This window comes from Manis javanica, chromosome 3 (genome assembly GCF_040802235.1).
Source record: "Manis javanica isolate MJ-LG chromosome 3, MJ_LKY, whole genome shotgun sequence".
Classification (NCBI taxonomy): Eukaryota; Metazoa; Chordata; class Mammalia; order Pholidota; family Manidae; genus Manis; species Manis javanica.
Window position 1 is genome coordinate 154,436,214 of NC_133158.1, and position 27,830 is coordinate 154,464,043.

At 41.7% G+C, this 27,830-nt stretch overlaps 1 protein-coding gene and 1 long non-coding RNA gene across 3 annotated transcripts in view; one reads left to right on the plus strand and one right to left on the minus strand.

Moving 5' to 3' along the window:
- Positions 1–10,981: 10,981 nt before the first annotated feature.
- LOC118970465 (uncharacterized) lies at positions 10,982–27,513 on the minus strand. 2 transcript variants are annotated; one of them, XR_005058502.2, is made up of 4 exons: positions 27,348–27,513; positions 21,719–21,864; positions 19,791–20,229; positions 10,982–12,542 (listed from the first exon to the last, which is right to left on the minus strand). It is a non-coding gene; the product is annotated as an uncharacterized lncRNA (long non-coding RNA). The 2 variants fall into 2 exon arrangements; XR_005058501.2 differs by lacking the exon at positions 10,982–12,542 and having other exon boundaries at positions 15,262–20,229.
- The window catches only part of WWTR1 (WW domain containing transcription regulator 1), a 119,114-nt gene continuing 117,864 nt past the window's right edge, over positions 26,581–27,830 (plus strand). Inside the window, exons 1-2 of the mRNA XM_037008260.2 lie at positions 26,581–26,920; positions 27,362–27,792. Coding sequence (XP_036864155.1) covers positions 27,365–27,792 — 428 coding nt within the window. The 5' untranslated portion in view covers positions 26,581–26,920; positions 27,362–27,364. The remainder of the gene's footprint in view (positions 26,921–27,361; positions 27,793–27,830) is intronic.

Here is a 27,830-nt window from a genome sequence, read left to right on the forward strand (position 1 = left end):
AATAAAAATAAATAAAAGAGATGAATCTACCTGGTTATATCACTTCTGACAGGTCATGCTAACAATAACAGTATTCTAGACTTGGGCTGTGAATTTACTTTGGTACAGTGGTTAAGAGAAGAGACTTCAACTATGAACCTGCGTTTATATCCTGACTCTGCTCTTTACTACATATGTGAACTTGAGCAGGTTACTAACTTTTTCATGCCTCAGATTCTTCCTTTTTTAAAAGGAAATGCTGATAGTGCTTTATAAGTGTTTTGCAGGTAATTTGTCCAATCTTCACAATAACCCTGTGAGATAGGTACTCCAATTAAATGCATTTTACAAGTAAGGAAATGAGAGCACAGATGTTAAGTAACCTATTCTAGGTTAAAGTCTATTAAAAATGGACTTACTGTATATCCAGCAATCCCACTTCTGAATATATATCCGGAAGAATTGAAAGCAGGATCTTAATGAGGTACTTGTACACACATATTCATAGTAGCATTATTCACAATAGCCAAAGATGGAAGTAACTGAAGTATTCATTAATGGAGAAATGGATAAACAATATGTTGTGTATGTACATACAGTGGAGTATGATTAAGCCTTAAAAAGGAAGGAAATTCTGACACATGCCACAACATGGATAAACCTTGAGGACATTATGCTAAGTGAAATAAGCCAGTCACAAAAAGACAAATACGGTGTGATTGCACTTACATAAGGTACTTAGAGTACTCAAAATCATGGAGACAGAAAGTAGAATGGTAATTGTAGGGGTTGCAGGGAGAGTAACATGGGGGGTTGTATAATGAGTACCGAGTTCAGTTTGCAACATGAAAGGAACTCTGGAGGTCAGCCGTACAACCGCGGGAATGTGCTTAACACTACTGTGCTTCATGGCTAGAAATGGTTAAGGTGGTAAATTTTATGTTATGTATATTTCACCACAATTAAAATAAGCAGAAAACAAAAAATGAACTAACCAACAGAAGAAAACAAACAAGAAAATCCCCTCCCCACCGTAATAGGGTTGAGAACATAGCGATTGTGTGTTGTTGAGAGTAACAGAGTTGGGAAAGTATACCTGCTGGGTGAGGAGGACGGGAACTCAGTCGTTGACAAGCCCAGGTGCGGTGATCTTCACTGAACCAAATAAAAATGTCTAGTCACCAGTTGGGGATGCAGGTCTGAGGTCCGTGATCTGTACTTATGGAGGTGCTAGGAAGACAAAGCTGTAGCGCTGTACCTAGTGGTGGATTTGATGGGGGAAGCTGGAGAGAGGATAGAGGAAACACGGAGGACGACTTCGATATTTCTAGTTCAGGGGAATGGTGATGGCACTTGCATAACCCAGGGAGGGGAAGCCGGAGCCTGAGCAGGTGGAAGAGGCAGGCAATTGTGAGTTTGGGAATGGATGTCTTAAGTTCAACCTATGCAGACCTATTCATTTAACAATTCATTTAGCATCTGAGAGGGTCATGCGGGCTGAGCATCCGCACTGCCTCTTGCCCAGCATTTTCTCAGGTGGACTCAGTTCTCTGAGAAATGGTTCCCTTCCACACTCACAGCACATACCAGAACATATCAGAGGCCCTGAGAGTGCTTTGGGAAAGAGAATTGCTTACTCTGTTTAAGTTAGGTTTTTCTAAAACCATGTGACTGCCCAACCTTTTTTGTCATGAAACATCTATTATTAATTTACTGAAGACTACACTTTGGGGAATCTGTGCAGATACTTTTCTGTTGACAAAGTGGAACATGGAGAAACTGGTTAAGGAGTTGATAGACCTGTGGATATTCAGCTTGTCCCCATTAAGTTACCAAAACAGACCAAGGAAGCTTCCAGAAATCCAGGCCTGACCTGGGAACTGAGGACACTGACCCCTCTGCATGGGCAGTGTGGTGAAGCATGCTGGGGGTTTTGATCAAAGACAGCTTGTTGTCTTGGCTTTCTACCTACAATGCATGTGCCAGTAAAGCCCTGGTCCAATCCCTCCCCTGGTTCTTTTTTATCCTTTGCGTTGGCTTCTTGTCCTTGCTTTTCTATTTGCATAACTAACGCACACAACACAAAGTTCCTGCAATTTTAAAGACAGCTGGCCAGCACATCTTGGATGCTGATGTCAGGAAACATCTGGAAGAGGGCTAAAGTTACAGCAAGCCCAACTGAGAACAATGGAAGCACATTAATATGGAATATTCAGCATGGGGTGGGAGGGCTTGTGTGCATAAAAATTGCTGCCAGGCCAACTTATACAAGCCCTGTGCAAAGCCCTCTTGTAGCTTGGGCATTAATACTGCTGAGCAATTGGGTGGTAGGCCCACTAAAACTGAAATATTGCTACTCCCTTTTGGATCCTTATCTTCGAGCCTTTCCTTTTCATAAAAGGTTTTTAGAAATCCTGCCAGCTAACCAAGATATTTGTTTTGGAAAAATCATGAACTAGTATTTTATTTTATAATAATAATTTTAAGCTCATCTCCCTTTTTCCTCCTTGTTCTCTCTCAAAATATAAGGATATAAAATAAAATCCTGGCACACATATTTTTGCTCTCTCTAGGAAATCGTTGTTGGCAGAAATATTACGCTTTATAAAAATTATGACTAAAATATTTAAATATGCACATTATTTCCCAAGGCCACATGGCATAGTGGTTAAAAGAATGGGTTTTAGATTCTAACTCCTCCTTATATGGCTTCTAGCTCCTCCTGATAACCAATTATGTATGACCTTGAGTAAATTACTTGACTAGCATAACTTAATCTGTAAAACTGTGTAATAATTTCTGCCAATTTGGGTTGTCGTGAGTACACAGCTAATGTGTGTTAGAAGTGGTTAATGAGGTGCAGGTGAGGTAATGATTGTAGTTTTATTGATATCCAAGCATTGAGAAGAATCCCTACTATAATCTATTTCTCAGTCTAACCCTAAACCAATGAGCATTTGCTTTCAATTTTCCTGGCCTACAGATACATGTTTTGGAGCTAATTAGGATTTCTCCCCAAGCATTCCCCTAGAGTTCCACCTACTGTTTCACTTTATTTGGTAGAAACCAAAGTGTTATTCTGTATCTTGAGTGGATGAATAATTACCACCTCACACTATCTTTCAGTATTCAGACTCCTGGTCCTTCGTATGACACTTACTTTTTCCCTCTGAGAGCTTGTTGGACTTTCTCCTGCCTGCAGGGTTCTGAAAGTTCACAACGATGTGCTTTGGTGATCTCGTTTAATCCATTGTATTAACTATTTGTTGGGCCCTATTATCGGGCAGCTTGTGTCCCTTGCTTTTGCAGATCTTCTTGAATTGTGTATTTAATATGAGTCCCTCCTGTTATTACAGCTATTCGCTCATTCTGATACACCTACTTATTAGAATATTAACCTTCTAGACTGATCCTCTGTGTGAACTCTTCTTTCCTATTATCCTTTTGTCTTTTTGCTTTATTTTCTGAGAGTTCCTCAAGTTTATCACCTTAAAACTTCTCTTTTTAAATTCTATTATCATATTTTAAATTTCCAAGAGTTTTTTTTTGTTCTCTGATAGTTCTTGTTTTCATAACATGTATTCTTATACCTTTCTACTTGTCTGAAAGTATTACTATTAGTTTTTCAGTTTGATTTTTTTGGTTTTTTTTTTTTTAAGGGTTTTATTTCCTGAATAGTCTCCATTTCCTTTCGAAGTTCTTTTCTTTGTGTTTTTGGTTTTTGTCTGTATATTCCCTGGTCGAGGCTTTCTTTAAACGTCTGGTGATCCTTGCCCTTCACTTGTATTTTACAGCTGATGGAAAGCTCTGTGCCATGGATAACCCTTGCTGAGGTTAGTCTTTACTCTAGGGTGATCTTCCTGGGATTTATATGGTGGGAAATGTCATTGTCTTTAGGTCTTTTTTCCTGTTGTGTTTAACTTTTCCAGGGAGGAAACATCTAGTCTCCTGCCTAGAGGGGTTAGGTAAACCTGGCTATATTCTGGAAGCTGAACATGGACTGGGTGCCACAATTTCATCATATCAACCTTTTTCCAAGTCTCTCTGCTTTCAGTAGAGTATTCCTGATCTTAACCATGTCTAGTTCTCCTAATTCTTGCTTAGAGACCCTTTATTATATCCTCTACAGAGGAAAACCTTAAATTCTTTCTTGGATTGGGGAGAGGTGGCCCACCAAGCTGCACTGGGGAAGGGAACCTCTGGGGTGGCCTGTCATAGGAATCTGATTGCTTCTTGGTTTTCCTCTGCTGGACTTAGCTTTCCCAATTGGCTTAACCAGATGCTGTCCTATTCTGAAGCTTCTAAAATGTTGCTATCCTATTTACAATAGCTAAGAAATGGAAGCAACCTAAATGTCCATCAGTAGATGAATGGATAAAGAAGATGTGGTACATATATACAATGGAATACTATTCAGCCATAAGAAGAAAACAAATCCTACCATTTGCAACAACATGGATGGAACTAGAAGGTATTATGCTCATTGAAATAAGCCAGGGGGAGAAAGACAAGTACCAAATGATTTCACTCATATGTGGAGTATATGAGCAAAGAAAAACTGAAAGAACAAAACAGCAGCGGAATCACAGAACCCACAAATGGACTAACAGTTACCAAAGGGAAAGGGACAGGGGAGGATGTGTGGGAAGGGAGGGATAAGGGCAGGAAAAAGAAAGGGGGCATTATAATTGGCATGTATAATGTGGAGGGGGCACAGGGTGGGCTCTATAACACAGAGAAGACAAGTAGTGATTTTATAGCATCTTACTATGCTGATGGACAGTTACTGTCATGGCGTATGTTGGGGGGACTTGGTGAAGCGGGGAGCCTAGTAAACATAATGTTCTTCATGTAATTGTAGATTAATGATACCAAAATTAAAAAAATCTTGCTATCAATATTTCCTCCTGTTTTTAATCTTTAAAAATCCCTTTATTTCATTTTAATGGGGATTTGAAAGAGGGAATAAATGCATTTGTTCAATCAGCCATCTATGATCACTATTTTTTTTATAGAAGATATTTTTAATGTAATGATTTGTTCTGAAAAATTAGATTTTCTGTGCCAGAACCCCAAATCTAAGAATTCTAATGAGATCAACTAATCTATTTTAATAGTTTTGTAAATGTATTCATTAATTTATAACGAGTTTTTATGATTTTGGCTATTGTAACTGGTGCGTGGTAAATGTTTCTATTTATTGGCAACTCTCTTGGGTTGTTCATCACCTTTTATGTGGTTCTAGACATAAACAACATGTGTGCCCCAGCTGGGCTCTGAAATCCAGGCTCCCACTTTGTGACACACGCCCTCGCAGCACCAGAGGCTTCCAAACACAAGTCCTTAAGTCTACTCACTTCAGCTTGAATACTGGCAACTCTCAGAGGGAAATCTCTGAGTGACTAAAATCTCTATGACGAGGAAAGCTTTACAGTCAGTATCTGGCAGGAGACTTTATATTCTGCGTTCTTTCTGTACAGTGAATTGTGGGTAGATTTAGACTTAAAGGTGGGGGTGGGGGAGTAACAAGGTGAGTAAAAAGACGATCAAGGATTTAGATCCATGGTGAATGTTAATGTTTTCCACATTTTAAACTCTGATTTTATGTGCTGAAGGAGGGTTCCCACAACTGATACCCTCCTGGCAGAGCTGATTTCAGGGGGCAACTCAGGCAGTAACTTGAATGGGTCTGGACTGTGTGTCATGTCACCAGTTTCACAGTAAAGCAGAATCACCAGCCCTTGCACTCTCAGAAACGCCATAACCAAGGAGCAAAGGAAGGCTGCTAGAAAAAATGACCAGAGGTAATGTTTCCAGAGGTATCAGGAACTTTATATATATTATGTCATTTAAGCCTCTTGGTTATCACTCTAGTTTACTGTAATGAAAAAAATTTCTTATCTTTCTTGGGATTTGAGGAAGGAATAGGAGGCTCATATTTACGCTAAGTATACAATTTTTTACCTGTTCTTATGCCCATTTTACAGATTTCAAAACTGAAACTCAGTGAATGGAAGTAGCTACTCAAATAGCTATTTAGTAGTGGAGCCTGTATTCATTCATTCATTCATCAGTATTCAGTGAGTGACTGTAATGGGCCAGGTGCCATGCTAGGCTTTGAGGAGGTGATGGTGACCCATGCAGGCCCTTCCTCTTAGTCTACTGGAAGGGTTTAAAAGCACCCAGATAAGGCACAATGTGGTGTGGTTATATATGGGACCGCATGCTTAGAGGGCAAAGGAAGGCTGCTGGAAAAAATGACCTCTGGGCTGAGGCATCAAAAATAACAGTTAGCCAGGTAAATGCGGAAGACATGGGGGTGCTGAAAAGAGTGAGCTAAGCCAGTGAAACACCTGGATCTAGGCCGAGCCTGTGATAGGTTGAGAAGATTTCAGGATAAGGGCTCAGCAATGGCAGCACCCGGGGAGATCTGGGACAGTTAGTGGAGGCCAGCATAGGCCAGGCATTGTCAAGCCTGCTAAGATTTAGCACCACAGTGATGTGCTCACACTGGCACTTTAGGCAAATTATCCTCCTGGCCATGGAACAGAGAACCATGCTGGTTGGAGAGGGCCATACTGGTTGAGAAACTGCTGCAATAGAGAAATGGTGGCCTGAGCCAGGGTCAAGGCTGAACTATTTTGCAGGGTGGGGGTGGAATCAACAGATTTTTCAAGGCCTGGTTGTGCAGTAATGGTCATGAGGGTAGATGCTAGGACCACTGAGAATATGCGATCTGCTGCTTCCTAACAGCGAGCTCTTGGACACTGAGCTGCTTATAACATCGGGCAGGACTGACAGTGACACTGCACATGGCACTGTAACCTTTCTAAGTGTCAGTTTTCTTATCTGCAAAATAGAATAAAAAATGGATCTAACTGGGGATAATACAGTACCCGTCTCATAAGTCCATCATAATAACTTAGAGAGAGACTCCCCATAAAGGCTTTAATGTAAACCTCCCACATACTACACATTTAGAAAATGTCAGGGGAAAGGGTCAAAGTGTGTTGTTCTGGTTGTAAGCCTGGGCAACTTTGTGGTTGGGGGTGTCAGGCTCTGTGTTGAGGAACACAAGAGGGACAGATTTGGGATAATGTAATCAATCCAGTCTGCATTCGTCTGATTCCAGAGCCCACATCTCTCCACTACACCAGTCTCCTTAAAGACACTGTCACTTCTTAGCTGCATGATCTGGGCAATTTACTCAATTTCCTGTGTCTCAGTTTCCTGTTCTGCAGAATGGGAATGCAAATAAGTAGTACCATCCTCATTGTTTTAAGGATAACATGTGTTAACACTTGAGCCTGGCACATAGCATTGCTATTAGCTACTGTAATTGTGTATGAGAATTTGGAGGTACCTAGTGGTATAAACATTTTTTCTCCTTCCTTTAGACATCACATGTTGAGCAGGAGGCATGCCACTTCTTTTCAAATGGATTAGAAACTAAAACAAACAAACAAACAAACAAACAAACAACAAATAAAGATTTCTGTGGCTACAGAGTGAAAGAGTGGTCAGAGTTAGGGCAAAATTCGCCAGGGAGGGCTTCTCAGAGGCAGTGAGTCTCCAGTCAGTTCTGAAAGAATACGACGCAGCCATCCCCAGTGCGCATACGACATTTATCTGTACTGTGCCCTGGCCAGTCCAATTAAACTATATTAGTTCCTCAATGGGTTTACTGCCTTACTGGGAGCCAACATATCTGGAAAGGCTGAGTAACATAGAAAAAAAAGGCTAGAATTTCAGAACGTGAGGACACTTCTTTAGGTTAAAATAATTGATTTGCTGGGTGCAATACTGTAATCTCATTTCATGTTTACAACAACCTTGAAAGGTAGACAGTATTGTCCTTTTCTGATGTGGAAACTATGAAGTACATAAATATAGCTCATTAAATTCAAACAAATGTATCTAGCCTTAACTCACTGGCCCCTTAACCCAGTCAGCCCCCAAAAATGTCCATGGCCAATCCAATGCTTCTTGACACGAAGAGAACCATGATGGAGGGAAAGTCAGAGAGTGAAACAGCAATGATGTTAACTCGTTGAGGTTAAAGTATTCTATATTTGTAAACTTTACAAGAACATATTGCCTTATGAACAAATTGATAGAGCCCTCTCAGGGCCTTGGAAAGTTCCCACGAAAGTGAGGGTCCTGAAGTATATGATTCACTAGCTTCATGGAAAATCTAGAACTCATTTTTAATAGTGAAGACAAAATTAGGTAAAAGGGAGCAGAGCAGAAATTCCCAACCATTGTGTCCCTGGCAACTGGAATATAAATATTGATCTCATAAAGCTTCAGAGTTGTAGGTTAGGGCCTGGACACTTGCTTAGACTCCAGGAGGAGATCAAAAGGAATGCTCTAGAAGGTGGATCTAAGGGTACAGACTTTGGTCCCTTCAGAGCAGACAGTGAGTATGCTGAGGAGCGTCTGTCAGTCACTGCTTCCTGTGACACACAGAACACGGCTGAGGAGATGCTTTATCATCTTCAGCAGCCATTGTGGAGTGTGCCACTGCCCATCATGGACAAACGAACTACAGAGCTGCCAGAGTTTTGTTCCAGATGAGCAGAGGCCTTCTGGGGCTCCACATGTCTGGGCAATGCCCTAAGTCTCTGTCTACATTTATTGTACACCTCTTATTTGTTGCTGAGGTGCCCTCTTAGTCATATCGGAATAGTAAGCATAATAACAAATTATAAGTATTCTGTGAATTAGAATTTCAATGTAATTTCTAATAGCTGATATGAAAAGTTGGATTGGTTTGGAAATCCATCTCATTATCTCAAGAAATGCACCATTACATTTGCCTATGATTTTAGGTTCTTTAAATATAACATCAAATTGATGTAAAATTTCAAATGTCTATGCAAAAACTTTTTTTTAAATTTACTTCTGTAACAAAGTCTTTCATAAGCAGTACATACTAAAAAAGCAGTACATACATAAAAAAATTTGAAGCAATCATTGTAAGGAAGCCATGGTCAGAAATTGCATGTAAACTTTTCAAGGTAAAAGCATAAAGTAACTAGAAAAAAAGACATAATTTTCAAAGGCATGATTGTTAGGCTGACAGCTGATTTGTCAACAGCAACAATGAAGGCCAGAGACATGGAATGATATAATCTATGTGCTAAATAAAATTTACTGGCAATCTCAAATTTTATACTCAATAAAAATATCTTTTGAGTATGAAGGTGAAATGAAGATATTTTTATACCAGCAAAAACAAAGTGTTTCCCCCCAGCAGAATTGCACTAAGGAAATACTAATTATGAAGAGCAGGCAGAAGGAAAATTATCGCAGTTGGAAGGCCAGAGATGCAAGAAGGAATGAAGAGAAAAGAAAATGAAACATGTCTATGTTAACTTAAATGAATACTGACTACATTAAACAGTAATAATAATATCTGTGACATTGTCGTAAATACTTAACAATAATAGCTTATGATTAAGTGGGGGTAAATGGAACTGACATGATCTAAATTTCTTGCAATGACAAGGGGTGGGGGGCAAAGCTATCAGTTAACATTAGACTTTGATAAATTAAGGAGTGCATTTTAATATCTAGGGGAATCACTAAAAGCATAAAAAGAGAATATAACTTCTAACATCGTAAAGAGAAAAAATACGATGTTAAGAAAATACCCAAACAAAAAAAAAAACAAACCCAATACTGAATACATTTTAAAGCTTTCAAGTAAAACTTAGAACCTTTACATTTTCTGACATAGCAGCTTTAATAGTTCTCATTCATATACATTATTTGTCGTGGAGGGTTTGGGGAAGCTAGATTTATAATCATCTCAACTAGTGAACTTAAGACTTTTAATTAAGCTTAAAAATTTTTTTGAATAGGCAAGAGGAAAACTAGAAGAAATTTAAAATCTCAATTTTTAATGAGTTACCTCCTTGGTTGATTATAATTCTGTATTGTCTGGTAATTCTACCTCTCACCCCATTCATACAGTGACAGTGAGAGGAACCCTGTTTATATAATAAGACTTTTTTGCAATGGTCAGTTTGCCCTGCCATTTGTGACAACATGGATGAATTTAGAGGACATTATGTTAAGTGAAATAAGCCAAACAGAGAAATACAGATACTGTGTGGTATCACTTATATGTGTAATCTAAAAGACGAAACAGAGAAAGAAAGTTGAATTCATAGAAACAGAGTAGAATGTTTGTTGCCAGAAGCTGAGGCCTGGTGGGGATGCTGCTGGGGTCGGTGGGGAGCGGGGGGTGGGGGGGGCGGGTGGTAGTTGGAAACAGAAGTTGCTAAAAGGGCACAAACTTTCACTTGTAAAATGAACAAGGTCTGAGAATCTTAAGTATAACATGATAAACTATAGTTGGTAATACTGTTTTTTGTATACTGAAATATGCTAAGGGCGTAGAACTTAAATGTTCTCAGAAAAAAAAAAAAAGCCAAGCATCTGAGGCGATAGACTTGTGTTGGGAGGCTCTGGATTCGGAGATGGTGTGAGTGTACAGAGAGTGACTTAGCATCTCTTGATCCCTTTTTATTGTCAAAGAATGCGTAACTCTTAGGGGAGAAACCCAGGATGGCAAAGCAAGGAACACTTCAAATGCTGAAATTGGTGCCTGCCATTTGTTTTCAGTTATTCTCACTATTCAGCCATAGGAAGTACCATTAGTTGGAAAGAATCATCCACAATTAGTAGAAGCAGTGCAGGTTTTCTGATGCTGACGCAGGGCTAAGTGGCACAGCTAAACAGGGCACACATCGGAGTCTCCCATACCTTTCCTAGGCCGTCTATCTTTACTAGAATAGAATACTCTCTGAATGATGCTCTCAAAACTTGTGTAACTCGGGGGTGCAAATTCCTTTAAATTTAACCGAAATGATACTACTCTGTTCTCTACTGTACTAGATAAAGCTCATGGATAAAAATTTCATGATTCCTTCATATAATGTGAACATCATTAAATAATTAAAACTTACATGTATGAAATTACATCATGGAATACTTTTCAGTGATAACCCATTTTATTTATTCTTTAAATATTATATAGTATATTAGGATAAAAGTATGTAGAAGTAAGATAAAAATGTAAGCTTAATGACAAAGGGAAATAATGTAAAATTTCCAACTGTTAAAGAAGATCTTGTATATATGTATAAATATATTTTTTTAAATAGATGATGATGGCTATCAGATTGCTTGGAATTTTGATTCAATTGGATATTTTAGAAAGAGTATTGCAATAGTTTATTTTTAAATGTCTCTATTATTAATCGTATGCTGGAAATCACCTTTGCAATTATTTAAACATACGAAATATTTTAGACATACCTAAAAATTTTGTGAAGGGATACATGCTTTTAAAAAAATTCTCCTAGGGAACAAGCCAAAAATCTTTGAAGAGAATTCAAAGAATCTTTAAAAACTCAAAACCAAACCTCTTTTGCTTCACAGATTTACTGGGCTGGAAGAACAAGCAGGGTATTTTTTGGTCCACCTCTGCCCTTTTCAAAGTCCTGTGTCTAGGTCCCCTTCGACAGTGTTCAAACACAAAAATGTCTGTGCGTCTGAGGAGCCCTGCCAGTGACGTCACTCAGCTAGGTGTAGGCTCCTATCTTCTGACCTTAGATTCCCCTTTGGAGCATGAGGATTAAGAGCTGCTGTCTTCCTTTCCAAAGTTTTCCTTTCTTGGTCGTTCTGAGGATTCATGAGTTAAACATTTGTTAAGTACTTTGCAATATTTGGCTGAAAGTACAAAGTCTTCTTTATTATTGTTGGATGGATGAAAGGCTTTATACAAGTGCAAAGTATCATTTTCTTTCCAGGCATACAGCATTATCATGCCTATCCCCCAGGAAACTCATGACCCCATTCTCTTGCAAGGCCTCTTCATTTACATAACCAACCACAAATTGAGCTAACAAAGAGCTCCTGGGTGGGGATTTGTACTTTCTCCTTTTCTCCAGAGAGTTTCTCTGCCTGTGAGATGTGATAACTTTTTCTTAATTAATAGTCCTTATTCCGTTCTCCTACAGCATGGGTCTGTGGGAGAGAGTTCGATCCTGGGTAGTGAGCAAATCAAGGGGATTGAGTTCTTATTTTGATTACTATTTTATCCTTGTCTACTCATGTGATCCTGGAAAGTCACTTCCCTTCTGTGAACTTCATTTTCCTCATCTATAAAATGGGGGAGTTGGAATAAGTAATTTCTATGATTCCTTCACACTTAAGATTTCCTCCTAGCATGAGAAAAATTTCCTTTTCAGCATGAGAATGCTGAAAAACTGCTCTGAAAATTCCAGCATAGTGGTGTGTATCCTTTGGTAATATGCAACATACATCAAGAGAAGGACAAGTGAATTAAATGCACAAGAGATATTGTTTTCCAAATAACTATAGGCCAGAGTTCTTTATTTAATTCCAGTTTTCATAGTAAATGTGCTTTATGCTGTAAGATCTATGTGGCTGCTTGCTGGTGATGGTAGAAGTGATGATGGTGGTGATAGTAGTAGAAGTGGTATTGGTAGTGGTGGTGGTGGAGATGGTGGTGTAAACTTCACAGGGACCTGGAATGAAAACACCTAGTTTAATGCTTTCATCACAGAGTTTGCTGCTCTTTATTGTGCCTCCAATACTTTAGCACACACCTTGCACAAAGCAGGAACAAACATCAACAAATGTTTAGTGAAAGAGTATCTGGCATATGACTACAGATGCATCTTGCCCTAACATCTAAGGCAAAAACTAATACTCAGGTTTAATTTCATTTGATGTAACAGGCTTTCTAGGGAAGCTACGAAAATACTATCACTGAAGTCATTTTAATTGGTGTTGCTCATACTTAACTCCCTAGGGAATGATGAAAGCTTGTCTGGATTAAAGAAGGGCCTGTTTTCAAAAGTAGTGGAAAAAAGGCCACTAAAGTAAAAGCCACTCAAAATGGGATCAAAATTTCATAGGATGAAGTTTGACTTGCACAATACCATTAGAACTAAAAATTATAAAAATTTTAAATCATATATAACAAAATTTAGGTTACTGTAGAAGTTAGGGACTGGCCCTTGAAATGTACAAGTACTGAATCAAATACTCGTTTTTTTGTTTTGTTTTTGGAGGGCACATAATTTTTTCAACAAAAGTTAGCAATGTTCTTCATATAACATGCAGAAATACTGAAAGTTTCAACAATTTTCCCTAATGTCTTTCTTACTCTTAGGGTTTTGAATAATCCCATTAATATGTGGTCATCCTTGCTGATTTTTTTTTTCAGTTGCTAACTCTTCTACCAGTTACACAAGATTCCAAATACAGTAGTCTCCCCTTATTCTTGTTTTCACTTTCTATGGTTTCGGTTACCCACAGTCAACTGAAAGCATATGATCCTCCTTCTGAGATACTGTTAGATGGTCAAGAGTAGTCTAATACTACATCATAATGCCTATATCATTCACCTCACTTCGTCTTTTTACACAGGCATTTTGTTATCTCACATCGTTACATGAAACAGAGTAGAGTGGAGTAAGATATTCTGAGGGAGAGAGACCACACTCAAATAACTTTCATTACAGTTTATTATAATTTTCTGATTTTGTTATTGGTTATTATCAATGTCTTGCCATTGCCTAATTTATAAATTAAACTTTATCATAGGTATGTATGTAGAAGAAAAACATAGCAATATATAGGACTTGGCACTATTTGTAACTTCAGGCAGCCATATGTCTTGGAACATATGCCCCTGGATAAGGAGGGATTACTGTATCCTTTAAAAATAATTGACTTAATGAAATCTTTTATCTTTCACAACATTTACCTTTTCATTTTGCATTGTATGGGTATATACTTAAAACTTCCAACAATGAAAGACACTCTCTGTAAATGGAAGGAGATGCTTGAGTGCATATTAGTGAATATTTTCATTATATGGTGACTTTTCCTTTCCTATATCACAGTGTTTTAGTAGAGCTCCTGGTAGTCAACATTCAGATTACAAAGATACTTTGTATTCACTCAGCTACCATCTGTGACATTATTGAAAGAAACTTACAATGGCAGAAATATTTTCCAAAGATGGCTATAACAATATTTCTCACTTCCACATGCTCATCTTCCCAAGTGACCTCACTCCTCTCTGATTAAGAGGTGACATCTCTATCCTCCCATTCAACCTGGGTGAATGTGTGACCTTTCTGCCAATAGAATGTGGTGGAAGTGACTATGTAATTTCAGAGGCTAGATCATAAAGGGTGATATGGCTTCTGCCTGGCTCTCTCTGTCTTAGGACACTTCTCTTGGAACCCAGCTACCACAGCATGAAGAAACCCAGGCCACCTTGAAAGGCCACTTATAGGTACTCCAGCTGATAGTCGTAGCTAAAGTCTCAGACAACAGCTGGAATCTGTCACAAGACATGTGAGTGAGGCAGCCTTTGAAATGACTTCAGCCCCAGCCACTATCTGATACCAAGTACATGAGATACCCTAAGAGACCACTGCCTAGCTGAGCTCAGTCAATCCCCAGGACCATGAGAGATTATATTAACAAATTATTACTATTTCTAAATCATTTCAGACCCCTAAGTTTAGGGTGGCTTGTTTTGCAGTGAGATACCTGAAACATTTACTTAAATGTAATTGGCCTTTTAAGTGCTTCTAATTTAATAATGCTTAAAAATGGTAATCCTGGAACAAGAAAGGATTTCATAGTTCCTTATTGGGCCTACATGGGCCTAGATCTGCTACCCAAACCTAAATACTTTCAGAGTGGTGAGAAGACCAAGAAGTGGGTCTTCCTTTCCCTGAACATCCAGGCATTCCTATGAGGCCTACACATCATCAGCAAGATGACAGGAGCCTAGTCTGTGCTGTTAAGATCACTTCCCAACTAGAGCTGCGCAGGTGGGACTACGGTGTTCTGGCTTTAAAGGTAGCCGAGCCCTCATGTGATTGTTACTGGCTTCTCTTACCACTGGCTGCTATAGAGAAGCTTCCCACCCATTTCCCAAGCCTGGCCTCTAGATACAGACCAAGACCTTGACTCATTAGGCTTTATTCTGTTCTTGGACCTATTTTACTCCAGGTAAGGGGCCTAGTAAATATGAAGGACCAGCACTGGAGAGAAGATCTAGAGCAGGAGAAAAGGATCTGCCATTGAAATATCAAAAAAAGAAAGAGCAGAGGGGAGAATGACCGCCTGGGGTATAACCATCTGCCATATCCTTCTCTTCCTATTACCTAGTCATGGATTTCTAGATAGCGGAAGAGTCCAATGCCAGGATGGTAACATTAGGGGGCTGAAAGCAATTGTGTGGCAACATGGAACATGGTCTTTATATATATATATATATATATATTTTGTGTCAATTTGTGTCACAAAAGAACCAAAGGCTCATGTGGGCCCAAAGCAGCAGTTGAGTTTATGGCCTTTTCTAAGATAAGGGAAAGGGGAAAAGGAGACATTTATGAATTTTTGTTTGTTTTATTCTAGTTATTAGGTACCAGTTCAGTTCCAAGAAACAGAAATGAACTAAAATCAGTTCACATAATAATAGGATTTTATTGGTCTTATAACTGTATAGTTGTGGACTTGAGGAATTGTTACATCCAGGAGCTTAAAATAACATCTTTGAGGATTTATCTCTTGTTCTGTCCTTAGCAGCCCCATTCTGAAAGGGGCAGGATTCCAAGGGCATGATCCCTGAGGAATCTAGGTTTGAGCTGTACCACCAGGTAAGCAAGCTATTGAAACCTGCAGAGGTGACAGCATACAACATGGAGACTTTAGAGTTGATAGTGGAGAAGATAAATACCAGTTCTTGTCCCAAGACAAACTGCAGCATTAGGAGCTGTGGTTTGTATCACTAACCTCCCTCTTCTAAGTTTTTCCTTAGTGGGAGAAGTCCACAGACACTGGGAGAACTGCATGCCAAAAATGGGTAGAGTCTATGTGATGCAGTCTGTGTAGACTGTGGTGAAAGCCCTGTGGGGTCACTGTTTAGGGAATCCCTTCAATAGAGAAACTACTGTGAGGAGAGCAGTGAGCTGGCAGCCCCAGCTACCCCTCCTGTGACACCTACCACACTGTCCACACTGCAGGCCAGCAGTCCGCCGGTGCCAAGCATTTCTGTCCGTCCCAGGACCCCTCTCGTGGTCAGTCATTGTCTTGGAGCTGTCTCTTTCTTTCTTTCCTCCTTTCACAGGTGTCAGACCCACACTGATCTAAAGACTGCCCTGGCCTACTCTCCTTCCCTTTACCCTTTATTCTTGACAGGCATTTCCCCCAGTACATCTCCTGCTCATCTAATCCCATCCTGGCATCTGCTTCCTGGTGGATCTGAACTGACCTGCAAACCATGCTTGCTAGATCTTTCCCAAGTAGTCATCTTCTCTTCTCAATTTCTTTTTCTTTATGAATAGTTTGAACACTGAAAGTTAAACAGATTCCTGCCTTATAAATACAGGTATTTCTGCCAGCAAATTTACTGTAATTTTACTCTGAAGAGGAGTTACAGGATGTTTGTGTCTTCTAGAACTTGTACCAACTTAAACAGGTCTATTTTGTCTGTTTGTGGAAGGACAAGTTCACTTTCAATGTTTTCCTGGGTTACTTTTGTGATTCCCTCCTTTCCCGCTCCCATTTCACTCCACCGATAGGGACCCAGTTTGTCTCTAGACGACAGAACTGCAAATTCAAATGAACTGACATTTTGAGAATACAAATTCCTGATTTAAGTGAGGCCTTTTTGAGTTCAGATGGATATGTGATAACTGGAAGAAAGAGCTCTTGTTCCCAGACCAGCTACACCCTGCTGCCCCAAGCTGTGAAGTAATGGGACTGGCACAAGGAATAAACTTGGTTGAGATTTTCCTTGATGGGGTTTTGTGGCCACTGAGGAGGTTCCCTTGCAAGTAAATAAGTCTGGGTGGGAAAACACCTATATGTGAGGTTTTTATTGCCTCTCCCACAAAAATAAACCCCCTAGCAGTGGTGAAATAGAAAAAGACTGACCAAAGGTAAAAACTAGGATTCAGCACAAAGGCCTTTTGTGATTTTAGGTAAAATGTGCTCGTCTCTCCCACCAGCAGCTTGCATTGGAGGCTCTAATGTTTGGTCTCCTAACTCATTTGACCGAGCAGCCCAGAAAGTGAAAGGGAGGATTCATTAGCAAAGATTAAATTTTACCACCAGATTATGTCTGCCTTGCCAAACAGACTAGATTTACTTCTTGGCAGTCTCCTTGTGGGGTGTTCAAACACTAACAAAAAGTTTTGAAACCCATGTGATGTTTTTGGTGAGTGGAGTGTCTAAGCGAGCTTATGTGGAGGAATCAATATAACTATTGCTCCAGAGTTCTCAGAGAATTCATCAAGAGTCCCCATCTATTGCTGACTGATTTTGTTCTAAGAAAGGGATCTATCACTTCTAACTTATGACCTTGGCTTGTGATGTGAAGTGATGAAGCATTAGGTAGTTACACCTAAATGTACCTACCCTCAGGGCAGACAGAAGAGATCGATTTCTTTCCCAGGAACATATTTAAATCAACATCAGACAAAGTACTGTCTTTCCTCATTGAAAGGTACAAGTTCCCATTCTTATTTGGATAAGGGGGGTCTTTTAACAGTTACAGGTGAATGAATAAAAATCTAGAGGCTTTTTTCTCAAAAGCCCTTAACCAGTTTTATTTTTATAAATTCAACGCCAACTAGCCGGATTGCCATCATCTGTGATGTTGAACTGGCTGTGCAACCTGTACCAGGGAAGATGACTGACACTTCCACAGGCTGTAGTTTACGGATTATTTTAGTAACACGGGGGCTAAATCTCCGGGATCTTCTCATTTATTTTTTTCTTTTGCATTTCATCAATGTGTTTTAAGTCTCTATTCAAGTATCTTCAGATTCTTTCCACTTATGTGAAACACAGAATGATGGCAGGTGAGAGGAAATATACAGAGAGAATGACCACACTTCTCTTGCCTGAAATCTTTGCCCCCAAAATGGGAGATGATGATTCAATAGAACTACAATGGGCCGCCACTAGGTGAGTGCCCAGGTAGTCCTAAATTTTTTTTTTTTTGTCTATCAAGAGTGAAAGGGTATATCACCGCGACCCTCCTTACCCCAGAATGACTCAGGAGACAAGGGCCCCCCGCAAGTGATTTTATTATCTGAAAGAGAAAATGGCTGCCCCCAGAGAGAGGGAGCAGCAGCTCGTGGGTGAGGAAGCACGTTTTTAAGGAGTTAGGGGTAGGGTGTGTTCTGTGTTGGTGATTGGATTTTAAGGGGTGGGGGTCTTAGCGCAGCAGAATTTGCCTTCAAAGAGCATCAGGTGATACCTGCTAGTATTTTGTTGGTGATTAATTTCTAAAAGACAAACGGTTGAAGACTTGTGTTCATGCTAAGAAATCCACCATATGAACACAGGCAGGTACTCCATCAGTTGGGGCCTCTGCTTGGGCCCTCTTTTCTGGGAGTTTCCTAGCCTCCCTTTAGAGTCAGGCTCACCTGTACTTGTTCTTGACCTGCTCTCCCTCCTTCCTTATCAAAGGTGATTGGTCCAAACATGGACACCTGATTTCAGCTAAACCAATCAGGGACCTTTTCTGGGAATTTAGACCTGAGGCAGAATCGATTTCTCTTTTAAGGGGAACTACATATAATATGTGAAATTGTGAGGGGTAGACAACTATGTGCCATGTCGATTGAGAGCAGAAAAGGCTGGTTTGTCCAGAAAGAAGAATTAAGTGGATTTGCAGAGGGAAACAGGAGAGAAAAGTGTGTAGATCTCCACTGGGTTCTATGCAGTACCCTTAAAACTGCTCCCTTTTGCTTAAGTGAAGTTAACTTTTTACCTATAGCCAAGAGGAGTCTTACCTACTTTTGTCTCACTCCTTAATAATGTGTGATACAGAAAATGTGAATTTGCCCAACCAGGTAATCTGGAGTACTGGACTCATAGGAATCACTTTGACCCTCTTCTTGCCGCTATGGTGGGAGGAATGCCCCTTGCTTTCTGTGCTGTCCTCCCCCTCCCACACCAGTCTCCTAAGGCTGCAGACAGATACAATGTGAGGATCAGGACAGACTGAGGTTTGGGAGCTCCCAAGAAGTTGGGGCTGTGTTAGAGCCCCTAGTTAGCTGGGGTGCCTAGCCATCATTTACAATACATTTTAAAAATAATATAACACATTCTATATTTTACTGTATTTCTTATACATTTATGTACTTTTTATTTCTATAACAAAACATTCTGAGTTCCAAATGACCAATTTACAGCATAACTTTAGGAATACAACCCTTAAAAAAATAGGGACTGTCTGTTTCATTTAATTTGTAGTGATGATTCACATCACAAAGGGTTCTTTAATACACACAAGGATTCCATTAATCAAGGTTTGATTGCATTTTAAGTACCTCCAACACATTTGAATTTTTCATTTTATATAATGACAGGGAGGAGACAACTTCAATTTAAATTTTAGGAGCCTCTGTGCATTGAATGGCCATTAGATGACAAAGCATTTGTGAAATGATACTGTTAAGCCAGTTAAGGAAAAATAACTTTTAAAGCATCCTTTAGCTTTTTTCAAATTTTACTTTGAGAAACAAACGTAATTTTGTATGCTTACAAAGGAGGCAATTAAAACTGATTCAATTATGAAGTAATAAGAGAAATATAGTTTGAAATCCTACAGGCACTGCATGGTGTGAGTTCTGGCTCTCTGTTTACATGCTGATGACCTTTGGCAAGGCACACATTTTTCTGAACCTTTCTTTTCTTATTTATAAAATAGAAGTTCTAGTAAGTCTTACCTGATTTCCTGTGAGACTCATGTGTGATTGTTCATGTGAAACTCTTTTGTAATCTTTAAAATATAAACATTATTTAGTATTATTGTGATAATCGAAATACTAACAACTTTTAATTATGACTGTGGAAATATCTATATCCATTTGGTCAAATCAGGGTTTATTGTGTGGCAGACACTACTTGAAAACAAATTTACCCTCTTATCTGAGATTATCTGCAAATATATATTTTTTAAGAGAATTTTAAAATTGTTTTAAGCATGTCTGATTTGAATTTATGCCTGTAGGGTCAGCTCCTTTTGGAGCAGAATTTGAGTCCTGGGTCCTCTCTCCAGCCTGTCTTGGTTTGACTGGTCCTCTCCTCTTCTCCTTGGCTCCAAACAATGAACTTGACCTTCCTTGACCAGGCTGGAAAGGTGGCCTCACTGCAGTCTGGACAATGCTGCAACAGAGATAATAGTATAGCTTGTATACGCTTGGCTCCTGTCAACATGACAAGCAAGACGGGAAGAGCAGTGGCTAGAACAGCTGGAGTAACCAGATCTGGGACTTACTTGGGTGGAGGGAGGAGTTGCTTGACATGGTCAAACACTGAATGCACCATCAGGTGGCAAACTCTTCCAAGCTCAGCTTGAAAGAACATTTCAGGTATTGTCCACATTGGGCACTCCAAAAATATATATACATATTTCTTGAATACAGGATAATACTGAGCACCATGAAATTTCCCCCCAAGCACTGCTAATTAGTTCTCTCATCATTTCCCAAATAATATTAATAGTATGGTTTGGGCTTCCGAGTGTTAAGCATTTATAGATTTACACAGATCTAAGTAAATAGAGAGAAACACTCGCCTTTTTAATTTTTACATAGATATTTTATTCTTTGGCATTATTTTAGCATCTTTTCATTTTTTCCCTATGTTTTTGAACAAAGTTGTAATTATAGTGTTCAAAGATAATTGTTTCTGGATTTTTTTTTCACTAAAATTAAAAAAAATGTTTATTTTTCACATTGGTATGTTGTCTTCATAAATACTATTTCAGATAGCTACCAAAAACTTCATTTGATATATTAAGCTTTCAGAGATACTTAACCAATCTCTTGTTAAATGTTTAGGAAACTTTGAATTTTCCCTTACCATAGATTATGCTGTAATTGGCAACTTTGCTAGATAGCTTGATGGTTAACTTCCAAGCTACACTTTTTGCTGTTCAGCATTTTCAAAAGAAGTGTATTTTTCTTTTCTTAGAGAATATTTATTAATTAGTTTATTTTTTCCATTGAAAATTTTTTTCCCTAGTCAAAAAACAAACAGTGGAAGTTTGTACTAAAGGATAAACAATTTGTTCACAGTACCCAAGTGAAGACTAAATCTCAGAAATCCCTTTTTCCTCTGGTCCAGCTGCATTGCTGAAGCAACAGGTACATTAGGCAGAACACAGTCTCATCTATCATCATTATCACAGTCATCTTCCTTATGATCATGCCAATGATGCATTTACTAGGAACCCCAAAGTGAAACCTGGCAATGAGACCTGCCCTTGTGTAGAGTAAGTGCAAAAATGGGTGGCAGTACCAATTCTTTTTAAGTATATGTAAACTTGCTATATGCTGGACATTGTGCTAGATGCTTGGGATGCAGTTAAATGATGAATACACAGGTGTCATGTTTGATTTGTCGAGGAACTAGTCAACTTTATTCTTCTGTTGAAATAAAGATCAATTTTATTCATCGGTTTTGTGGACTCTATTATTCAAACCCATATCTATTCAAGGCCCTTGTCTGTTTTGTTCCTCTTCAGTTGCTAATGGTGACCGGGCTCTAGGAATTTTCTCCATACTGGTTCGGCAAGTCCAGGCAGGTTCTGCCCCAAGGGCTTCTGGGTCAGAGTCCTTTAACAATCTACCCATCCCACCAAGTTTCTGACCATTCACCTTGGCTGGAATCAGTCACTCAGACCAAGTTAGCAATCAGAGGGGTGAGAAAGCAGCCTGTGGCTTTCCTAAGGCAAAAATGGCAGATGGCATAGTCGGGAAATAGCCACTGCGCTAGGCGTACAGGTACTGGGCAGTCCTGTGTGGAGAACATCGTGTTAGGCATTGGAAAAACAAAACAGTGAAGTCCTCTTAGACTTTCCCTCAGAGGGCTTGCAAGACCATTCAGGGGAGAAGTCTGTATGGAGTGCCAAAATTGTAGCAAATGGTTTGTAGGGGACCTGTAAACTGTTGAGAGTACACCAGTGGGTGCTGAAAAGGGAATGGGCAAATTCATGTCAGGAACATCATGCTCTCAACAAAGAATTGTGGCCTTAGGGGTAGCAATTCTCCATGAATTGGAAAATGTTTCTAGTCCTGCAGCTATTTACAATCCAGTTAGGGAGGCAGGACATACTGAGGTAAAAGTCAAAATATGATATAAGGGCATTATGTATGATTATGTGTCAAGGGGATGACAAAGACAAGAACAACTTGAATTTAGGGGAAATTAGGGAGAGATTAATGAACGCTTGACAATGGAGTATGGAGGGCAGGTCTGAGCAGGGTTCAAACAAAGAGAGATGTGTGGTAAAGGAATAGGCCAGACACGACTGGGTCAGAGCCTGGCTTGAGTAGCTGAAGGGTACGGTTGTGCATGAATCAAGGTCAGAAAGCTATTAAGATAGTAGCTTGTTGGGAATCCTTGGGCACTAGAGATTGATAGCTCAACCTTTATTCTTGTAGTTAAAAACTTGTGAGCCAGGGAATATCATCATGAAAATAGGAGGCCAAAAATGAAAGACTGGAGGCAGAGAAACCAGTTAGGAGGCCACTGTAAACATTTCCAGATAAGGTCCTATTGTGGGAGTGGGAAAGGGTGGATGTGAAGGACATGAAGCCACAGCACTTGCCACTGATTGGATGTAGACAGACAGGGAGGAGGGATGGATGACTCAGGAAAGTTTCAGTAGGAAGTATGTTGAAGGGAGGATTTGGAAGTAGGCATCAACTTCTGGTGGAAGGTCTTTGCAAGTGGAAAGAGATTTACATATAGGTGGGAATGTAGTCTCAGTTGATTATCTTATAAAAATGGGAGAGATAGGTCTGAGCAGGTATCACACTAATTTAAAATGACAATACAGGGAGCAACTCCTGGCTTAGACAGCATTGAAGGGAGGAAAAAACACTCTGATCTAGAATTACAAAGCCTGGGATGATTCCCAGTTTTTTTTTTGAATGAATTCATTACGTGTACTTGGACAAAATACTTTAAAACTCATTGGGCTAGTTTCTTTATCTGTAAAGTGGAGATATATAATAGATTATGTATTCTTTGGGTCTCCATGAGATTGAAATCACAGCCATTATTCACTGAGTGCTTTAGTATATAACAGAATTTGTGTTAACTTTATTTGCATTTTTTAATTTAATCCTTGGAGTGCCCATTCTACATTGTTTAAAAATCCCCAAACTCAGTGGTTTAAGACAATATCCATTGTATTTGCATGCAGTTCTGCAGTCTGAGATGGTCTAGGCTCTGCGGTTCTTTCACTGGTGTTGATGGTGGTCACTAACATGGTTGCAGTTAGCTGGAGGGCCACCTGGGAGCTAGTCTCAGCTCACATGCTGGGAGCTGGGCTTTCCCCTCTCTGCACATATCTCAGGGCTCTCCCCCTCCATGTAGTTTGTCCAGCAGGGTAGTTGGAATTCTTACCTAGAGGCTTAGATCTCCCAAAAGTAAAAAGCAGAAATTTCCACAGCTTCTTAAGGGTGAAGGTGGGAAACTAGCACAGCTTTACTGCTACATTTTCTTGGTTAAGACAAGCCCCTGGCCCAGTCTAGATTTAGGTGAAGGGAGTCTATAAGGGGTAACTAACAGAAAGAAGGTGGCCCATTAAAGGGCTGAAATGTCACAGACTACCACAATATTATCTCTACTTTGTAAATGAGTAATCTGTAACTTAGGGAGACTAAATTACTTGCCCAATGTAGAGAGCAGAGCTAGGTACTTGTGTTCTAACTCATGGGTCAACAGATTACATTTGTATAGTTTTTAAATTTAGCATCTGTGAGGTGGGTACTGTTATTGTCCCTAATATACAAAGGAGGAAACCTGGGAATAGAGAGTTAAGTGTTTTGCTTGAGGTGATTCAGATATGTTGCTCCAGAGATTATACATTTACCCACTGCACCATCCTGCCTTGTACTGGCAATACCGATGCATACAAGGCACCTGTAAGTGTTATTTAATCTGAAGCTATTGTTTGAAGGACTGAAGCAAATCTCTTCCATGATCCACTATCATATCTTATGGGCTGTTTGGGAACTGGGAGTTTTTCCGTTGAGTTATCTCATGATCAGGGCAATTTCCAAATCAGCCATCCATTCTTCCCCCCTCCAGTATCGATTTCTTGAAGCTTGGCAATCCTTGCCTATCCAATTTCAACCCTGATTCTCATCCGTTGGTTAGCCTCATGGCTCTCCCTCAACATTTTCTTCTGTTGTAGCAAGCCAGGTACTCTTTACAAAGCAGGACCTTCCTTTTGGGTGAGGACCTTCCTGGAGTAGGGCTGGCCTCAAGTTTCCATACTTTAATCATCAACAACTTTGTGGCTTCTGATTTGGTAACCATTTGGTCCCAGTCACTTCCTCTTGTTCCATATCTAATTTCCTTATTGTTGCAACTGTGGTCGCTTCTGACCATAGCTCGCAAAGATCTTATTTTCCATGGAGTGACCTGTAGGAGCTTTCCCCTTCCTTTGCTAGTCTTACAGGCAGAGGACTTGCTGCTCATGGAAACCCAGGGTTCTAGAATCTCCTGAAAGGAGCTATGCTCTGCTTATCTTTGAAGGTGATTTGTGTGGCTGTCTATCTTTCTAAGGCAGTTCTGATTTTTCCCACTTTGGGAGTCTGGAATCAGAGCACACCCTCAAGGACAGTGGGGTGTCCTTTGGTTGGCTCTCTTCTATTTTAGGCAGTGACAGGGTTCAGCCTTTCAGACAGTGGCCTCAAAATACTGCTTTGCTAAGACCAAGCTGTGTGGTGGCCTTGTCTTTCCTGTAAACTCCTCTCTTTCAAGGCAAGTTTAGATTTTCATTTTGACTTTTATCTCACCCTTATAAAAATTTTGAGGCAGAATACTTGTACTTAATACAATTCTATTTTATTTAACAAACGGGTATATAGCTGGGCTAGATGTTTTTCAAAATGCTTTATAGATCTTCCTTGATTTACCATGGCGTTACATCCTGATAAACCCATTATAAGTTGAAAATATCACAAGTCAAAAATGCATTTAATACACCTAACCTAGCTTAGCCTCGCCTACCTTAAACTGGCTCAGAACACTTACATTAGCCTACAGTTGGGCAAAAATTATCTGACACAAAGCCTACTGTATAATGAAGTGTTGAATATCTCCTGTAATTTGTTGAATACTGTACTGAGTGTGAAAAACATAATGGTTGTGTGGGCACAGAATGGGTAAAGGGTGTCCATGGTTTGTGCTTGTGATCCTGTAGCTGTATGGGAGCTGCAGGTGGCTGGTTGCTGCACAGCATCAGGACAGAGTATCTTCATATTGCATGCTCAGGAGAAGATCAAAATTCAAAACTCCAAGTACAATTTGAGTGCATATAGCTTTCGCACCATCCTAAAGTCAAAAATCCTAAGTCGAACAACCTAAGTTAGGGACCACAGGTACATATGTTGCCTCATTTGACTTCATAAACTTATGTTTGAATTAAAGGGGTGGGGTTGGGGGATTTGTGTAGCCTGACTTACTGCTGCTGCTCTCCTTTCCTCCCACTGCACAGGGGACAAGGGCAAGAAGGAATTGAGCTGCCCCGGAGGGCAAGGCCTCTTCCTACTTCCCGCAGCTGTCTTGCCAGGCTAGATCTAGGGGCAGGGGGTCTGCACTCCTTGCCCAGATCCAGTCGGTGGGAGGGTGAGTGGTTTATTCCGGGCCATTGGCGCACCCTCTCTACTCACAGCCACCTGCTCCGGTTCCACGCCGGCTCCAGGCTCTCTGGAGGGCGGTCAGAGACATTCCAATCCTCCCACAACCCGCGCGGATGTCGCGGGGAGGAGGGTGAGATTGCTCCCCCTTTCCAGCACCCAGTTTTGACCAGGTTTCTTCTCAATCCCTAGTGACCTGATTCACCCGAGAGAAAACAGTTTTGATGAATGGACTGACGGTTGGTTGTTGACAACGCACCCAGTGACGAAGCCTCATCTCTAGCGACAGAGGCACTTTCTGGGCACCGTCTGCGCTCCAGTAGACAACTGAGAGCCAAACAGCCTAGATGCCTCCTCACCAGACCAAATATGGTCACAAGCTCTAAGCAGCCTCCCGTGGAAAGGCTGCTCTCGGTGGTGTCTCCCCGCGCCGGGGCGCACACGGGCCCGCCCTAAGGCCGAATCTCGGATCACTGCAGAGCTCCGGGGGCTCAGGCCTCTGCACGCGCACGAAGAGAGGGCGCGGCGCCCAGGACCCGCCCCTCCTGGGCCTGGGCCCCCCACCCGCGTGCCCTCCGCAGCCCTAGGCCTGGGTTTCGGTCCACAAGCCCTTGATTAAACAGGCTCGGGCCACTTTCCCTTTGATCCCGCCCCAAGTCCGTGGTAAACTCAAAGGAATGCAGATCCAGGGCTCTGCGGGAGACGTCCGCGCGACCAGGAGGAGCGGGTGGGGGGCACCCGTCTCCTCTTACCCTGAAAGTACCCATCAAGCCCAGGGTTTTCTGGAGCCGGGGTAGGGGAGGAGGAGGAAAGGGCGGGACGAGCGGGGGCAGGCAGGCTCAGGACTTGAAAGTTATGCATAATTCAACAGCTCAACTTTCGGGCCCGCCTCTTTCCTGGGAGTGGGAGTTTGCTCCAAACTTTGTTTATGGGACAGTCCGGGAGCCGCGGCGGCCGCGCTGTCTGCCTCTCCTCCGCCTCCTCCTCGTGGAGCGCGAACGCGTGAGGCCAGTTCCGGGGATGTGAGAGCCGAAGCCCCTCGGCTGCCAGGCACCGAGTCGGGTCGGGATTTGCCAGCGGGGCTCCGGCTCCAGCCCTGCGAGCTCGGCTCGCACCCGAGCAACCCAGGCCCGACAGCGAGTTCGGGCGGGACGGCGGCCGCCGCACGCCCAGACTCGGCTTCGCCGCGCGCCCAGGTAGTGCCCGCTGGAGCGAGCCCGCTTCCCCGGCACCGCTCCAGGGCGGCCGGCTCCTCCGGCTTCCGGAGTGGAGATGTCGTGGAGCTGGCTCGGGCTGAGACTTCTCTGGGGCGGGGGTGGGGTGGGGAGGGGCGGCTGCCTGACCTGGAAGGTTGCGACCTGTCCTTTGCCGCCCGCAGTTCGGCAATATCCCGAGAGCAGTTACCCCCGCCCCCTACCCGCCCTTCCCTCTCATCCTCCTCCTGGTAACTTCTTTGCTTCGAGAAAGTTGCATAATTTTCGAGGCCAGGAGGGACCCCTCCCCCACCCAGCTAGTCTTACCGCTGAGTGTCTGGGATCCCGAGGCGGACACCTATCTGTCTCCCCTTTTCTATTATCCTCCCGCACTTCCTCCCCCTGATTTGAAATAAAAGGCTGATTTGACCTTTCTCCTTGCAGAAGATGAATCCGGCCTCAGCGCCTCCGCTCCCGCCACCCGGGCAGCAAGTGATCCACGTCACGCAGGACCTAGACACCGACCTCGAAGCCCTCTTCAACTCGGTCATGAACCCCAAACCTAGCTCGTGGCGGAAGAAGATCTTGCCCGAGTCGTTCTTCAAGGAGCCTGACTCTGGCTCGCACTCGCGCCAGTCGAGCACCGACTCGTCCGGCGGCCACCCGGGGCCCCGGCTGGCCGGCGGCGCCCAGCACGTCCGCTCGCACTCGTCGCCGGCGTCCCTGCAGCTGGGCACCGGCGCGGGCGCGGCGGGCAGCCCCGCGCAGCAGCACGCGCACCTCCGCCAGCAGTCCTACGACGTGACCGACGAGCTGCCGCTGCCTCCGGGCTGGGAGATGACCTTCACGGCCACTGGCCAGAGGTACTTCCTCAAGTAAGTCAGCCTGGAGCCGGGGGTGCACAGAGTCACGA